Below are 17,500 nucleotides of genomic sequence, written 5' to 3' on the forward strand. Positions count from 1 at the left end.
GTGTGTGTGTGTGTGTGTGTGTGTGTGTGTGTGTGTGTGTGTGTGTGTGTGTTTACCTAGTTGTATTTACCTAGTTGTGAAGTACAGGAAAAGAGCTGTACTAGGCTCGTGCTGTCCCGTCTCCATAACGCTTATTATCCAGTGTGTGTGTGTGTGTGTGTGTGTGTGTGTGTGTGTGTGTGTCAGGGAGGAAGTATGTAGGGGTAGTAAGTGAGGGAAAGAAAGTGAGGAGGAATGGAATGGTAAAAGAAGGCAAGTGTAGAAAGAGGAAGGGAGAGAAGGGTCGGGAATGAATGAAAAACGATGGAAGTGGGAGAAAGGGGAACACAAATGATCTCAGTCGCTCTGCCTCAGGTACATAGATGCCTGGGTGTACGGGCGGCGGGCGAGGAAGCACTGGAACAACAGGAACTACGCCCTGGAGCAGCGTAACTTTGAAAACTACCTGGTGGAGATCGCGGAGGTGGCCCTGCTCCGCCTCGTCATCATCTTCCTCGAGGACGCCCCGATAGTGGTCCTCAACCTCGCCCAGCTCCTGCAGATGCCGCCCTCCACCTTCCTGCCTCCCAAATCCCCCGTCACCACCACCACCACCACCACCACTCCAGCCACCTTGGTCAACGTAACAGCCATTGATATCTTCCCGGCCACCACCTTGGAACCACGTGAGAGAGAGAGAGAGAGAGAGAGAGAGAGAGAGAGAGAGAGAGAGAGAGAGAGAGAGAGAGAGAGAGAGAGAGAGAGAGAGAGAGAGAGAGAGAATGGTATGTTAAAATGAGGTTAATGTCAAAATACTGATACATACAAGTTGATATGCTACTGCTACTACTACTACTACTACTATTACTACTACTACTACTACTACTACTATATACCTTTATCTCTACCCCTACCCACCTTACCCTGTTACTGTCACCATTACCACCAACACCACCACCGGCAGCGTACGACCCGTGGGCCCTGACCGTGCTGGCAGTGAGGTTGGGCTCCGTGGTCGCCAAGCTCACCTGCACCATGACTCTGGGGGTTGTCCACTATGTATCCTGCAACAAGCTCGCCTGGCACCTCGCAAACACGTCCACACAGCGGCGAAAACTTCAGGAGGAGAGCAGCGGGTCAGCCAATGCCTCACGCACACGCACACGCAGCAGCCGCACGCAAACCTCCCTGCCCGACCCCAGAGACACCAAGGGAGTGCTGTCCTGGGGCGCCGAGGCCATGATCTACTGCTGGCAATTGTTGGCTATAGGTGTGTGTGTGTGTGTGTGTGTGTGTGTGTGTGTGTCATTATGTAATAACTAGAGTCTGTGTGTGTGTGTGTGTGTCATTATGTACTTTTAACTATGGTCGGTCTGTGTGTGTGTGTGTGTGTGTGTGTGTGTGTGTGTGTGTGTGTGTGTGTGTGTGTGTGTGTGTGTGTGTGTGTGTGTGTACCTATTTGAATTGCACATATACCCTTGGACACACACACACACACACACACACACACACACACACACACACACACACACACACACACACCACTAAAGGTTCTCTGCTAACAGGAGCGGTTACTGCCCCCACTGGAGCAAGGGGAATGGGTGTGTGTGGCATGTAAGTGCTCAGTAGTACCCAAAGATCAGTCACTATCAAGCTCCAGACTCTTTTGGGAGGGTAGATACTGATCACGAGTCCAGCACGTGATGAGGCGGTGTCCGCCGATTTTTTAAACGTTGTGTTTAGTAAGAACTAGCAATCTACCTTGCGTTGGTACAACGTAAGATGTAACATTAAATCTGTTTTTTTGAGCAGCTAGTACTGTCGTGAGGCGGGATAACTTGCCGACAAGGCCAACACGAATTGGTAAGACTGAGGTTGAGGACACCTTTTAAATCCACTTACAACCTCAGCCCTGCACCGGTAAAAAAAATATCCTATAAGGTCATTGTAACTATTTTGGGTTTGGAGGAAGTAATTACCTTATTTGTAGCTAATGCTTTTTTCGTGATCGTGGTGGTATATTAACTACAATGACTCCTGTTAATATTTGAGATGTGCCTATAATATCGGTATCGGTATCGGCGTATCGGCCTTTTTATGTAGTATCGATATCGGATTCGGCAAATATGGCCGATACCCCGATACTTTTCTGGCTTATTTATTATGTGATTGAGGACGAAAATGTTTCAGGGCAATGATTATCAATCGCGTCCTAATGAGTGGTTTGCAGGTCCGTGGCATAAATGAATGATCAAACCACCAGAAGGGTCATAAGACTACACTTGGAATTGCCCCAAACTTCTACGAAAGCTTTGTCAAATGTGTGTGCTTGGACCCCGGAATTATTAACCCGTCCGCTGCGATTCTCACGAATTTCTCCTTCCCTGGTACCCTGGTAACATTATAACATATAGTCCCAGGTCTTTCTCTGCCTCTGTGGTGGATAGTGGAGTGTTTCCCACGTGGTACTGATATGCTGGATTTCCCCTCCAAAGGTGCAGGACTTTACATTTCTCTTCATTGAATTGTAGCAGCCACTTTTTGTTCCGTTCCTGTAGCTTGGTGATGTCTTCTTGTGGGACATCCGCAGTCAAGGGGTTAAGAATATGGCTCTAAGGCTTTCTGTTCCCGCCGCAGGGTCGAGGGTGGTGGCGTACGCCCTACTGTGGGTGATCTACTTCGACTGGCTGTGGCTGCCCATCACGCTGCGCTGGCTGCTTCACGCCCTGTGGATTTACTTCGACGTGGCGGAGATGTCCCTCGTCAACTCCGTGGCCTTTGGCGGCATTTACCTCTTCTCCTTCGTCACCACATCCCCGGGAAGGCAGGTGAGGAGGGCGAAGAGCCAGGGAGGAAGTATGTAGAGGGTAGTGAGGGAAAGAAAGGAAAGTGAGGAGGAATGGAATGGTAAAAGAAGCAAGTGTGGAAATAAGAAGGGAGAGAAGGGTCGGGAATGAATGAAAAACGATGGAAGTGGGAGAAGGGGGAAGACAAATGATAGGGAAGGAGTAGAGGGAAAGAGATGGAAAGGAAGGAATGGGAAGAGAAGGGAAAGGATCGGAAGGAATGAGAAGGGAGTGTAAGGGATGGAAAGGGAAGGGAAGGGATTGGATTTACATTGATTTACATAGAATTTCAGACCACACAGACCCTATGGTCCAAACTAGGCGGTCTGCCCTTAAACCTAAAAGATTTTATATTGATCAGATGGCTCCTAAACTTTACATTTCTACTTCAGTTAATATTAAGTTGAAGGAAGTGACGGTCAAGCTTATTTTTAAAGGAGTCAATCGTGTTACACTGGAAGGCGGGAGCTTATTCCATTCTCGCACTACAACGGTGGTGAAGAAAAGTTTCGTGCAGTCTGAATTTACTTGTTTACAGTAGTACGTTTTGTGCCATCATTTCTCGTTCGCAAAGTGTCATCGATCATAAATGATTTGACATTGTCCACATTCAGTATTTTAAAACATTCGATCAGCTTTTCTCGGAAGCGATGTTTCTGCAGAGAGAACTTATAACTCAAAAAACGCTAACTTTTGGAGAAACAACACTTTGATCAAAACTAATGTACGTTCTGAACTCTATTATGTGTCAAAACTTCAGCTTGATTTGGTAAGAAATAACCGAGATCTCTATGTTTAGCTGTTTTTCGCTAGTTGTCGCCTTTTTTTTTTTTTTTTTTACAACAAAGGAGACAGTTCAAGGGCACAAAAAAAGGAAACAATAATAAAAAAAAAAGCCCGCTACTCGCTGCTCCTACAAAAAAAAATCAAAAGAGGTGGCCGAAAGAGAGGTTAGTTTCGGGAGGAGAGGTGTCCCTTGACCCGGTAGCAGCAGGGATCATATTTCTTAATGGACCCTCTACGCGAGAAAAAATAGAAAAAATCATCACTCACACAAACCATTTCATAATATATATCAGAGCACTTGTGATCAGTTTATGTATCATCTATTTTGGGGGGTTTAAATCATGGCACAAATTTGGCCCGTCGCTGCTACACGGTAAAGCCACAAATTTGGCCCGTCGCTGCTACACGGTAAAGCCACAAATTTGGCCCGTCGCTGCTACACGGTAAAGCCACAAATTTGGCCCGTCGCTGCTACTGGGTTAATCTCCTTTTCGACCCTTGGAAATTGTCGATGTGAGGGGCGAAAGCGTCCGAGAATACTGACCCTGATGTTGGTGCCCTCGATTCATCCTTCCCGGCAACACATGCAAAATAACTTCATCCCTCTCCACCTGGTCCTCTGTCTGCTCTCATTTCTACAATTTCTGGGCCTCGGTGCTGAAAATCTTTAAAACCCGTCCGCTGCAATTGGCACGGATTTGGCTTTCACTGGTAGCCTGGTAACATATACTTCCCAGTCTCTCTGTGCCTCTGTGGTTGATATTGGAGTGTTTCCCATGTGGTATTGGTGTGCTGGATATCCCTTCACCGGTAGCCTGGTAACATACACTCCCAGGTCTTTATCTGCCTCTGTGGTGGATAGTGGAGTGTTTCCCATGTGGTATTGGTGTGCTGGATATCCCTTCACTGGTAGCCTGGTAACATACACTCCCAGGTCTTTATCTGCCTCTGTGGTGGATAGTGGAGTGTTTCCCATGTGGTATTGGTGTGCTGGATATCCCTTCACTGGTAGCCTGGTAACATACACTCTCAGGTCTTTCTCTGCCTCTGTGGTGGATAGTGGAGTGTTTCCCATGTGGTATTGGTGTGCTGGATGTCCCTTTACTAGTAGCCTGGTAACATACACTCCCAGGTCTTTCTCTGCCTCTGTGGTGGATAGTAGAGTGTTTCCCATGTGGTATTGGTGTGCTGGATATCCCTTCACTGGTAGCCTGGTAACATACACTCCCAGGTCTTTCTCTGCCTCTGAGGTGGATAGTGGAGTGTTTTCCATGTGGTATTGGTGTGCTGGATATTCCCTCCCAAGGTGCATAACTTCACATTTTTCTTAATTGAATTGTAGCAGCCGCTTTTTGTTCCATATCCGTAGCTTGGTGATGTCTTCTTGTAGGAAATCCGCAGTCAAGGAGTTAAGAGCCAGTGGGTCATAATAGGGTCGTATTTTAAAACATTTCGTCTCCCAAGTACACATAATTCACAAGGCTTTCGTTTAAGTTGTAGGCCTTTCCAGGAGTATTTATATGGCCCTGGTGGTAGTTCGACCCTTCTTCTGTACTGTGAATCTAAAAAGACACTCATTATAACCCGACTGACCCTCTCTTTGACCTTTAGAAATAGCTGATGTGAGAAGCGAAAGTATCTTATAATACCGGCCTAATATTCTCAAACTTTTCAGGACTTGCACACCCCACCACATTAGATTGGGCTTTCGTTGGAGTTTGGAGCATTTCCATTGATAATTTTATGGCTCTTCTGGTAGTGTGGCCATTCTTCTGTACCGTGAATGTGATAAAACACTTATGAGATCCTGATTGATACCTTTTCGGGCTTTTGAGATAGCTAACCCGTCCGCTGCGATTGGCACTGATTTGGCCTTCAATGGTAGCCTGGTAACATACACTCCCAGGTCTTTCTCTGCCTCTGTGGTGGATAGTGGAGTGTTTCCCATGTGGTATTGGTGTGCTGGATATCCCTTCACTGGTAGCCTGGTAACATACACCCCCAGGTCTTTCTCTGCCTCTGTGGTGGATAGTGGAGTGTTTCCCATGTGGTATTGGTGTGCTGGATATCCCTTCACTGGTAGCCTGGTAACATACACTCCCAGGTCTTTCTCTGCCTCTGTGGTGGATAGTGGAGTGTTTCCCATGTGGTATTGGTGTGCTGGATATCCCTTCACTGGTAGCCTGGTAACATACACTCACAGGTCTTTCTCTGCATTTGTGGTGGATAGTAGAGTGTTTCCCATGTGGTATTGGTATGCTGGATATCCCCTCCCAAGATGCAAGACTTTACATTTTTTTTATTGAATTGTAGCAGTCATTTTTTGTTCCATATCTGTAGCTTGGTGATGTCTTCTTGTAGGAAATCCGCAGTCAAGGAGTTAAGAACCAGTGGGCTTTCGTTGGAGTTTGGGGCATTTCCATTGATAATTTTATGGCTCTTCTGGTTGTGTGGCCAATCTTCTGTACCATGAATGTGATAAAACACTTAGGAGATCCTGACTGATATCTTTCCGGGCTTTTGAGATAGTTATGTGAAAAGCGGCACCGTCTGCGGACACCAGCCACTGCCCTCCCTGGCCTCACCCCTCACCGTACCCTCATCCACAGATCCTCCGCATCGCTCTGTACTACATCATCACCCTGGCCGAGCATCTCATCATTGCACTGTTGTGGCACTCAGCGGCACCCGACAACCCTTACCACGACCTTGGCATCGGGATACTCTTCGGGGGAGCCCTTGGGGGACTGCTCTTCCTGTGCCTCTACTACGGCTGCTTCCACCCTGATAAGGACAACACCTGGCTCTGGTATCAGTGGCGGGCGAGGAAGGCTGCAAAGGAGGTGGACGCCGCGAGAAGTGAGACGCGTGGTTGGGATTAAGCGAGGTTAGTCTTAGAGATGGACTGGGTTAGGCTGGCTAGGTTAAGGCGAGGAAGACTGCAAGGGAGGTGGGCGTCACAGGCGAGTAAGGGGCTGGGTTGGGTTTAGGCGAGGCCAGGTTTAGTTAGGCTTGGTTTAGTAAGAGGCTGGCTTGAGTTTAAGTAAAGTTATTTGGTGAGCTGGACTGGGTTGAGCTGGCAAAGTTTAAAATAGGATGAGTTGTGTTAGGTTTAGGCCATGTTAGGTTAGTTTGGTTAGGTTAGGTTTTCTGCTGGACTGGGTTGGGCTGACCAGGTTTAGTTAGGATGGGTTCGGTTAGGTTAGTCTGGCTAGGTTAGGTTTTCAGATGGACTGGGTTGGACTGGCCAGGTTTAATTAGGCTTGGTTTGGTAAGAGGCTGGGTTGAGTTTAAGTAAAGTTATTTTTTTTGAGCTGGACTGGGTTGAGGTGGCTAAGTTTAAATAGAATGGGTTGTGTTAGGTTTAGCCTAGGTTAGGTTAGTCTGGCTAGGTTAGATTTTCAGCTGGACTGGGTTAGACTGGCCAGGTTTAGTTAGGATGGGTTAGGTTAGGTTTAGGCTAGGTTAGGTTAGTCTGGCTAGGTTAGGTTTTTATCTGGACTGAGTTGGGCTGGCCAGGTTTAATTAGGCTTGGTTTGGTGAGAGGCTGGGTTGAGTTTAAGTAAGGTTGTTTTGAGCTGGACTGGGTTGGGGTGGCTAAGTTTAAATAGAATGGGTTGTGTTGAGTTTAGGCTATGTTAGGTTAGTCTGGTTAGGTTAGGTTTTCTGCTGGACTGGGTTGGGCTGACCAAGTTTAGTTAGGATGGGTTGGGTCAGGTTTAGGCTAGGTTAGGTTAGTCTGGCTAGGTTAGGTTTTCAGCTGGACTGGGTTAGGCTGCCTAGATTAGGTTTGGGCTAGGTTAGTCTGGCTAGGTTTGGGTCAAGGTAGATCAGGTTAGGCTGGCTAGATTGAGTTGGGATGGGCTGGGATAGGCTTAGGCTAGGTTATGTTTCAAGTTGGCCCGGTTAGGATAGTTTGGCTAGATTAGGCTTTGGCACCATATCAGCACTACTAGACACGGTAGGCACAAGGTGAAGGTTAAACTGGAGAAGTTCAGTATCAAGAACACTATGCTAAGATAAATGGTGGGACAAGGGAAAAGACCCCACACTGCTCCTACAACACTAAGATGATCATGTGATGCCGCATATACCAAAGAGTCCAGATAATCCTCGGCCTCTTCTGTGCAATACGCTTAGTCGACCGCCACGGTCATAAACTACCCCTGGAAACACCAAGAAACCCAACAAGAGCCTTGTCCAAAGTGTGTGTGCTTGAGCTGAGAAGGAAATCAGTCAAGTTTTTAGAAGTGTTTTTATAGGTTCATGGTATAAAAGAAGGGTCAGTCTACCGCCACGGTCATAAAACTACCCCTGGAAACACCAAGAAATCAAACGAAAGCCTTGTCCAAAGTGTGTGTGCTTGAGCCGAGAAGGAAATCAGTCAGGTTTTCAGAAGTGTTTTTATAGGTTCATGGTATAAAAGAAGGGTCAGTCTACCACTAGGGTCATAAAACTACCCCTGGAAAACACAAGAAACCCAACGAAAGCCTTGTCCAAAGTGTGCGTGCTTGAGCTGAGAAGGAAATCAATCAAGTTTTTAGAAGTGTTTTTATAGGTTCATGGTATAAAAGAAGGGTCAGTCTACCACCACGGTCATAAAACTACCCTGGAAACACCAAGAAACCAAACGAAAGCCTTGTCCAAAGTGTGTGTGCTGGAGCCCCGAAGTGTCTTATAGCCGAGAATGAAATCAGTCAAGTTTTTAGAAGTGTTTTTATAGGTTCATGGTATAAAAGAAGGATCAATCTATCACTAGGGTCATAAAACTACCCCTGGAAACACCAAGAAACCCAACGAAAGCCTTGTCCAAAGTGTGTGTGCTTGAGCGGCGAATTGCTTAAAGCCGAGAAGGAAATCAGTCAGGTTTTCAGAAGTGTTTTTATAGGTTCATGGTATAAAAGAAGGATCAATCTACCACCAGGGTCATAAAACTACCCCTGGAAACACCAAGAAACCCAACGAAAGCCTTGCCCAAAGTGTTCGTAACCCTCGTAGAAAAGATATCCTTAACAGTGTTGGTGACACCTAATAATTCCTGACAGTCTGAGAGAAAGCGCAGTGTTGGGCCATGTGATGTTTCCTGGTATACCTGAGCACACACACACACACACACACACACACACACACACACACACACACTAGTGTTCCTCAGGTAGGAGACGCCCTCGTCCACGTCTGTTCCATCTCCCGGTCGCGTATTCTCTCTCTCTCTCTCTCTCTCTCTCTCTCTCTCTCTCTCTCTCTATATATATATATATATATATATATATATATATATATATATATATATATATATATATATATATATATATATATATATATTGCTCCTAAAGGGCTATTACACTGGGCAAATTTTCCGTGGATCTTCAGTCACATCACGATTTCCGCTAGCGTGATTTTCATTTGTTTCTTGCTATTGCTGCTCCTGATGATGGTGAGTAATACCGTCGTCCTTCGGTGAAGTCTACCGTAGCCTTGGAAGATCGTGGACACGTCAGAAAACCACGGAAATATGAGAACCGCGTCAGCGGAAATCGTGGTTTGACTGAAGATCCACGGAAAATTTGCCCAGTGTAATAGCCCCTTAAGTGGCGGCCACTCTTGAACAGGGCATGTTACGTTGGGTTAAATTAGGTTAGGTTTACTTGGAGTCATGCAGGGTAATTTTGAGCGGGACTAACAATGAAAGTATTTTCGAAACCGCCCCGTGATTAGTTTCGAGGCTACAGCCGAGCGTCTTCACTCAGGGATCATGCATACACCCGTAGAGAGATTGGGGATATGGAAAATATGCCTCCAGGTCTCGATCCTCAAGCTGTGGCCAGGTACATTTTAACTGCCTAAAAGATGGTCGGTGGCGTTCATTGATTAACGGTAGCAGCGACGGGCCAAATTTGTGGCTTCACCGTGTAGCAGCGACGGGTCAAATTTGTGCCATGATATAAACCCCCCAAAATAGATGATACATAATCTGATTAGAAATGCTTTGATATATATTATGAAATGGTTTGTGTGAGGGGTGATTTTTTCTCATTTTTCTCGCTTGGGGGACCATAAAGAAAAGTGATCCCCGCTGCTACCACCGGGTTAACTGTGTGGCTGTGCGGGTAAAGTTAGTGTACTGTGTAATTAGCGTTTATGCATTTATAAGTATAACATATGTAGCTGAGGGTGTCCTTTTTTTTTTTTTAACGCTACGCCTATAGCGCCGGTAGGCTTGCTTGAGGGGCCTGGATGGTGTTTGGCCCCAGCCCGTCATGGCGCAGGCAGGTGTTTCTAGTGGCGCCATCTTCTCTTGGCTCATGCTGCCCCCCGGAACTCGTTCTTGATTCACTCGGACGGTTTCCTCTAGAGTCCGGGTTGATGGGTGGTCTTCAGGACAGCATGTGGGTAGTTTTAACTCGTCTGCTGCGATTAGCACGGATTTCGCCTTCACTGGTAGCCTGATAACATATGCTCCCAGGTCTTTCTGTGCCTCTGTGGTGAGTAGTGGAGTGTTTCCCATGTGGTATTGGTGTGCTGGATATCCCTTCACTGGTAGCCTGGTAACAAATGCTCCCAGGTCTTTATGTGCCTCTGTGGTGGGTAGTGGAGTGTTTCCCATGTGGTATCGGTGTGCTGGATATCCCTTCACTGGTAGCCTCGTGCCATACACTCCCAGGTCTTTCTCTGCCTCTGTGGTGGATAGTGGAGTGTTTCCCATGTGGTATTGGTGTGCTGGATATCCCTTCACTGGTAGCCTGGTAACATATGCTCCCAGGTCTTTATGTGCCTCTGTGGTGGGTAGTGGAGTGTTTCCCATGTGGTATTGGTGTGCTGAATTTCCCCTCCCGAGATGCATGACCTCACATTTTTCTTCATTAAATTGGAGCAGCCACTTTTTGCTCCACTCCTGTAGCTTGGTGATGTCTTCTTGTCGGAAATCCGCATCCAATGGGTTAAGCCACTCGCCGGTGACTGAAAAATCCGAGGTGGCAGCGTGGGGATTCGAACCCGCGTTGTCCTGGTGGCTGTTTCGTGCTCCCTAGTATTTAGTTCGCATACGCCACTTCACTGTCTTGTTGTCGTTTCATTAACAAGTCTATCAGTTATCTGTGTTACACTCCATGGCAGTAATGATGGCAATTCAAGTTTGTAAAGAGTCGTCATTTGTGTTGCTACGTTCTTCCCACACTCTAAAGCAACACTGCTATTTATATGTAATGAGGAATGGTGAGGAGTAACCAGCCTCGGCGTGGCCTATAATTATATCATTGTAATGTTTTTAATTGACGCCTGACTGTTGAGCCTTGTCTCACACACACACACACACACACACACACACACACACATTAACCCCCCCCATCCATACATAATATTAACAAGCAGAACAATAATAATACTGAAATACTGTATGAAGAGTTCCTATATAAGTAGTTTAAGCCACAAGAGAGAGAGAGAGAGAGAGAGAGAGAGAGAGAGAGAGAGAGAGAGAGAGAGAGAGAGAGAGAGAGAGAGAGAGAGAGAGAGAGAGAGCAAACAATATATTTCTCCAGTATACGAATGTCTGACTGAATAAGTTAGTAAATAGTTGAGTAAGTAAATAGATGAATATATTGTAAGTGAGACGTTGCGTTACTGTTGTTGTTGAAGATGATGTAAATAATTATGATTTTTTAATTACCCATTTTGTTTAATTATGTGCCTAAGGGGGGGGGGGGGAGTCCTGGTGGTGGTGTGTCATGTGTTGCAGTGTGTCATATGTGTTGCAGTGTGTCATGTGTGTTGCAGTGTGTCATGTGTGTTGCAGTGTGCCATATGTGTTGCAGTGTGTCATGTCTGTTGCAGTGTGTCATGTGTGTTGCAGTGTGTCATGTGTGTTGCAGTGTGGCATATGTGTTGCAGTGTGGCATATGTGTTGCAGTGTGGCATATGTGTTGCAGTGTGTCATGTGTGTTGCAGTGTGTCATGTGTGTTGCAGTGTGTCATGTGTGTTGCAGTGTGTCATGTGTGTTGCAGTGTGTCATGTGTGTTGCAGTGTGTCATGTGTGTTGCAGTGTGTCATGTGTGTTGCAGTGTGTCATGTGTGTTGCAGTGTGTCATGTGTGTTGCAGTGTGTCATGTGTGTTGTAGTGTGTCATGTCTGTTGCAGTGTGTCATGTGTGTTGCAGTGTGTCATGTGTGTTGCAGTGTGTCATGTGTGTTGCAGTGTGTCATGTGTGTTGCAGTGTGTCATGTGTGTTGCAGTGTGTCATGTGTTGCAGTGTGTCATATGTGTTACAGTGTGTCATATGTGTTGCAGTGTGTCATATGTGTTGCAGTGTGTCATGTGTGTTGCAGTGTGTCATATGTGTTGCAGTGTGTCATATGTGTTGCAGTGTGTCATGTGTGTTGCAGTGTGTCATATGTGTTGCAGTGTGTCATGTGTGTTGCAGTGTGTCATATGTGTTGCAGTGTGTCATGTGTGTTGCAGTGTGCCATATGTGTTGCAGTGTGTCATGTCTGTTGCAGTGTGTCATGTGTGTTGCAGTGTGTCATGTGTGTTGCAGTGTGTCATATGTGTTGCAGTGTGTCATGTGTGTTGCAGTGTGTCATATGTGTTGCAGTGTGTCATGTGTGTTGCAGTGTGTCATATGTGTTGCAGTGTGTCATGTGTGTTGCAGTGTGTTATGTGTTGCAGTGTGTCATATGTGTTGCAGTGTGTCATGTGTGTTGCAGTGTGTCATGTGTGTTGCAGTGTGTCATGTGTGTTGCAGTGTGTCATATGTGTTGCAGTGTGTCATGTGTGTTGCAGTGTGTCATATGTGTTGCAGTGTGTCATATGTGTTGCAGTGTGTCATGTGTGTTGCAGTGTGTCATATGTGTTGCAGTGTGTCATATGTGTTGCAGTGTGTCATGTGTATTGCAGTGTGTCATATGTGTTGCAGTGTGTCATATGTGTTGCAGTGTGTCATGTGTGTTGCAGTGTGTCATATGTGTTGCAGTGTGTCATATGTGTTGCAGTGTGTCATATGTGTTGCAGTGTGTCATATGTGTTGCAGTGTGTCATATGTGTTGCAGTGTGTCATGTGTGTTGCAGTGTGTCATTTGTGTTGCAGTGTGTCATGTGTGTTGCAGTGTGTCATATGTGTTGCAGTGTGTCATATGTGTTGCAGTGTGTCATATGTGTTGCAGTGTGTCATGTGTGTTGCAGTGTGTCATATGTGTTGCAGTGTGTCATATGTGTTGCAGTGTGTCATATGTGTTGCAGCGTGTCATATGTGTTGCAGTGTGTAATGTGTGTTGCAGTGTGCCATATGTGTTGCAGTGTGTCATGCGTGTTGCAGTGTGTCATGTGTGTTGCAGTGTGTCATGTGTGTTGCAGTGTGTCATGTGTGTTGCAGCGTGTCATATGTGTTGCAGTGTGTCATGTGTGTTGCAGTGTGTCATATGTGTTGCAGTGTGTCATGTGTGTTGCAGTGTGTCATGTGTGTTGCAGTGTGTCATATGTGTTGCAGTGTGTCATGTGTGTTGCAGTGTGTCATATGTGTTGCAGTGTGTCATATGTGTTGCAGTGTGTCATATGTGTTGCAGTGTGTCATGTGTGTTGCAGTGTGTCATATGTGTTGCAGTGTGTCATGTGTGTTGCAATGTGTCATGTGTGTTGCAATGAATTATGAGTATTCCAGTGTGTCATATGTTTTGCAGTGTCGTATGTATTGCAGGGGACAGTGTGTTACAGGGGCCAATGTGTTGTAGGGTTCATGAGTGGCAGCGTGTCATGGGAGTTAATTCTCGGGGCCAGGCGGGTGTGCGGTATGCCTTTTTTTTTTTTTCTTTCTTTTTTTTTCTTTTTTACAACAAAGGAGACAGCTCAAGGGCACAAAAAAGTAAACAATAATAATAATAAAAAAAAGCCCGCTACTCGCTGCTCACAAAAAGAATCCAAAGAGGTGGCCGAAAGAGAGGTCAATTTCGGGAGGAGAGCTGTCCAAACTCTCTCAACACACGTGCAGCACATCTGTGGAGCTTGTCAGAGGAAGTCAGTTGAGTGATAACGACTAGAATGTTATCAAGAGTCCATAAAGCTTTAGTCACGTCCATTAACACCGCATTTATAAGTAAATTAAAAAGTGGCTTTTCAGCATCAGCAAAGAGTGTTGCGTGTGTGTGATCATAGCTCGAACGAGGAAGGACATAACCTCACTGAAGATAACCTCACTGGACATAACTTCATCCTATAAAACCTTATTTGACAACCTCACCAAACATAACCTCATTACTTATCTCACTTGACATAATTGCACTTGCGATAAACTCACCGAACATAACCTCACCTAACATAACCTCACTGGACATAACCTCACCGAACATAACCTCACTGGACATAACCTCACTGGACATAACCTCACCGAACATAACCTCACTGGACATAACCTCACCGAACATAACCTCACCGAACATAACCTCACCGAACATAACCTCACTGGACATAACCTCACTGGACATAACCTCACCGAACATAACCTCACTGGACATAACCTCACCGAACATAACCTCACTGGACATAACCTCACCGAACATAACCTCACTGGACATAACCTCACCGAACATAACCTCACTGGACATAACCTCACCGAACATAACCTCACTGGACATAACCTCACCGAACATAACCTCACCGAACATAACCTCACCGAACATAACCTCACTGGACATAACCTCACCGAACATAACCTCACTGGACATAACCTCACTGGACATAACCTCACTGAACATAACCTCACTGGACATAACCTCACTGGACATAACCTTACTGGACATAACCTCACCGAACATAACCTCACTGGACATAACCTCACTGGACATAACCTCACCGAACATAACCTCACCGAACATAACCTCACTGAACATAACCTCACTGGACATAACCTCACCGAACATAACCTCACTGGACATAACCTCACCGAACATAACCTCACTGGACATAACCTCACCGAACATAACCTCACTGGACATAACCTCACCGAACATAACCTCACTGGACATAACCTCACTGGACATAACCTCACCGAACATAACCTCACTGGACATAACCTCACTGGACATAACCTCACTGGACATAACCTCACTGGACATAACCTCACCGAACATAACCTCACCGAACATAACCTCACTGGACATAACCTCACCGAACATAACCTCACCGAACATAACCTCACCGAACATAACCTCACCGAACATAACCTCACTGGACATGACCTCACTGGACATGACCTCACCGTACATAGCCTAACCTAGCCTTACCTAACCTGACCTGACCTGACCTAAGCTAACCTGACCTTAGCACTGAGCGATAACTAGCGACGAAGGAAGATGGAGGAAAAGAAAGGAAGGAGGAAAGAAGAATGGAGGAAATGGAGAAGAAATGAAAGGAAGGAAGGAAGGCAGGCAGGCAGGAAGGAAGGAAAGAAAGGGAGGATAGGAAGGAAAGAAGGAAGATAGGGGAGAAAGAATGTCGTGGAAAATGGAAAATGTATGACCGTGCACCCCGCCTATTTGCAGTCTCTTGTGGAAGTTACTGGGATTACCATGAACTGTTTTGTGATGCAAGTGATAGTTTGACTCACCTTCTGCACCCTGAACGGGGGAATACCCGCTAAAACCCGGATGACCTTGCGACCTTGGGAAATAACATACCTGTCAAGCTACTGTGGTGTCTTGCCATAAGATTTTGCGTTAGAGATCATAAGTTTGTGTATAAAATGGTAATTAAACCATAAGAAAACCATTTTTTTTGTCATTCAATATTTATTTGTTTCAAAACAAATGCAGAATGAAAACACAATGTAAACACATGACACAGTATGAAGACCACATGAAAAACATGAGTTCAGTTTGATCTGCAAGAAAGCAGTCAGTGTGTCCGCACCCAAGCGTAAACGTAAGACTTTCAACTTACGCCGTAAGACTTGAAAATTACCGAAAGTACATAAGACTTACGCAAAAAACGTAAGACTTGACAGGTATGAAATAGTCGTCCCGGCAGCCCGTTATGTTTAAGAATATGACCCTTGGCTGGCACTCGCAATTACTGACTGAAGGACTCGAAGGCAAGTTGCTGGTGCCATAGTCAGCCTGGCACTATTAGGAGGGACAGTAAACCCAAGGAGCAGCAGTATTAACAGGTGCCTGGGAGGAAGAAAAGCAAGAGGAGGAGGAGGAAGACGAACTGGTCACACTGAACGTATACAAACCTGTTTATACCGGAACGTTTCCCTGACCACACACACACACACACACACACACACACCAGCATCTCCTTCCATTCCTCCTTCCCCCTCTCTCCCATTTAAAGGATTACGGAAGAGGAAGGGAGGAAAGTAAGGAAGAGGGAATAGAAGGAAAGAAATGAAAGGAATGAATGAAGAGAGAGAGAGAGAGAGAGAGAGAGAGAGAGAGAGAGAGAGAGAGAGAGAGAGAGAGAGAGAGAGAGAGAGAGAGAGAGGAAACGAAGGAAGATAAGGAAGGAGTGAAAAAGAGGAAAGGAAAGGAAGAAAATAAAAAGAATAGAAGGAAAGAAGAGGAAGGGAAAGGAAATAGAGAAAGATAAGGAAAATAGATAAAAATAATAATAATAAGAGAGAGAGAGAGAGAGAGAGAGAGAGAGAGAGAGAGAGAGAGAGAGAGAGAGAGAGAGAGAGAGAGAGAGAGAGAGAGAGAGGACTATATATTCGTTTATGAAGCAAAACAAAAGAATAAAGAAAGAGTGTGTGTGTGTGTGTGTGTGTGCTTAAGCGACAGGAAGCTATTTTATGTCAGGATATACACACACACACACACACACACACACACACATGTAACATATACGTATAGACACATTCACTGAAAAAGTGGAAGAAGAAGAAGAAGAAGAAGAAGAAGAAGAAGAAGAAGAAGAAGAAGAATCGTAATTTTCATGTTATATGGAAGGAAAGAATGAATGGAAAAGACGAGAGAGAGAGAGAGAGAGAGAGAGAGAGAGAGAGAGAGAGAGAGAGAGAGAGAGAGAGAGAGAGAGAGAGAGAGAGAGAGAGAGAGAGAGAGAGAAGGTTGGGCCCATTTGCTTAATTGGTCATTCAATGTAAACCCCGAAGTCACATCTACATATCCACAGAAGCTAAAGTCTTGCCACACACCCCACACACAGCACATCATATTTCGTGCACAAAAAACATGTATCCAGCTCATTTCCTACACCTAGTACCAAGGACACTACAGTAATATAGTCTCCTTGCCCAGTACCCAGCGCATCCCTACACAAAGCGGTGCCGCCAGCGTGACCCCTACAGTCATGTCTCCTACAATTCTGCGTCCCGTGATATGTGATATTATTGAGGAGGCGGTAGCTGAATGGATAGCGTGACGGCGCCGCGTTCAGGACGACGCGAGTTCAATCCCCGCCCGGTGCCACGAAGCTGGGATTTTTCAGTCACCGCCGAGTGGCTTAAAACTACCCACATGCTGTCCAGAAGACCACCTATCAACCCGGACTCTAGATTCTAGGATTAAAGATGAGCTCCGGGAGGGCAGCATGAGCCAATGCAAGATGGCGCCACTATATACACTCGCCTGCGCCAGAACGGGCTGGTCCGATCATCAGGCCCCACCGAGAAGAAGCCTACCGGCGCAATAGGTCACGACGTAATAAAAAAAAAAAAAGTGAGGTGCAAACAAATGCGAAGTGTTTGCAGAAGACACATTTACGTTATGGAAGACAAAACACAAAACGCTGGAGAATATTAATGTGGGATTTTTCCTCTAACAACATAAGTGTATCAAAATGAAATCGTAAAACAGATTAAAATCTGATTCATGAGCACATTCCCTTCGAAGCAACTGACTACCCCAAGCCTGCCATGAATGACAGTACGACAAGAGGGATATTA

The 17,500-nt window shown here is 45.7% G+C and overlaps 2 protein-coding genes and 1 long non-coding RNA gene across 16 annotated transcripts in view; 2 read left to right on the forward strand and 1 right to left on the reverse strand.

Moving 5' to 3' along the window:
- The window catches only part of LOC126988420 (uncharacterized), a 15,093-nt gene extending 6,475 nt beyond the window's left edge, over window positions 1-8,618 (forward strand). The window contains exons 4-9 of one of the 10 annotated variants that reach the window (XM_050846484.1): window positions 355-665; window positions 944-1,249; window positions 2,617-2,807; window positions 6,221-8,021; window positions 8,170-8,334; window positions 8,500-8,618. In XM_050846484.1, the coding sequence (XP_050702441.1) occupies window positions 355-665; window positions 944-1,249; window positions 2,617-2,807; window positions 6,221-6,493 (1,081 nt within the window). In that variant the 3' untranslated portion in view covers window positions 6,494-8,021; window positions 8,170-8,334; window positions 8,500-8,618. Of the gene's footprint in view, window positions 1-354; window positions 666-943; window positions 1,250-2,616; window positions 2,808-6,220; window positions 8,022-8,169 lie in introns of all 10 variants that reach the window. The other 9 variants (XM_050846483.1, XM_050846485.1, XM_050846479.1 and 6 more) reach the window with 9 other exon arrangements.
- A 245-nt stretch (window positions 8,619-8,863) lies between these two features.
- On the forward strand, window positions 8,864-11,276 carry LOC126988422 (uncharacterized). Its single transcript, XR_007741924.1, has 2 exons — window positions 8,864-10,275; window positions 10,375-11,276. It is a non-coding gene; the product is annotated as an uncharacterized LOC126988422 (long non-coding RNA).
- A 2,188-nt stretch (window positions 11,277-13,464) lies between these two features.
- Window positions 13,465-15,999, reverse strand: LOC126988421 (uncharacterized). Of its 5 annotated transcripts, XM_050846492.1 has the most exons (3): window positions 14,535-15,999; window positions 14,415-14,489; window positions 13,465-14,339 (listed from the first exon to the last, which is right to left on the reverse strand). In XM_050846492.1, the coding sequence occupies exons 1-3, from the start codon at window positions 14,859-14,861 to the stop codon at window positions 13,821-13,823; spliced, it is 921 nt and encodes a 306-aa protein (XP_050702449.1). In that variant the 5' UTR covers window positions 14,862-15,999; the 3' UTR covers window positions 13,465-13,820. The 5 variants fall into 5 exon arrangements, with proteins under 5 accessions (XP_050702449.1, XP_050702451.1, XP_050702450.1 ...); XM_050846494.1 differs by having other exon boundaries at window positions 13,465-14,264; window positions 14,400-15,999; XM_050846493.1 differs by having other exon boundaries at window positions 13,465-14,279; window positions 14,400-15,999.
- Window positions 16,000-17,500: the final 1,501 nt, after the last annotated feature.

The sequence above is a fragment of the Eriocheir sinensis genome, chromosome 69 (assembly GCF_024679095.1).
Source record: "Eriocheir sinensis breed Jianghai 21 chromosome 69, ASM2467909v1, whole genome shotgun sequence".
Classification (NCBI taxonomy): Eukaryota; Metazoa; Arthropoda; class Malacostraca; order Decapoda; family Varunidae; genus Eriocheir; species Eriocheir sinensis.

Bases quoted from the DNA above. Each gene is read 5' to 3' on its own strand.
- LOC126988421 (XM_050846490.1), bottom strand. From the start codon at position 14,861: ATGTACGGTGAGGTCATGTCCAGTGAGGTCATGTCCAGTGAGGTTATG. The intron at 14,310-14,399 runs GTTATGTCCAGT...ATGTCCAGTGAG, and splicing joins GTGAGGTTATGTTCGGTGAG to GTTATGTTCGGTGAGGTTAT.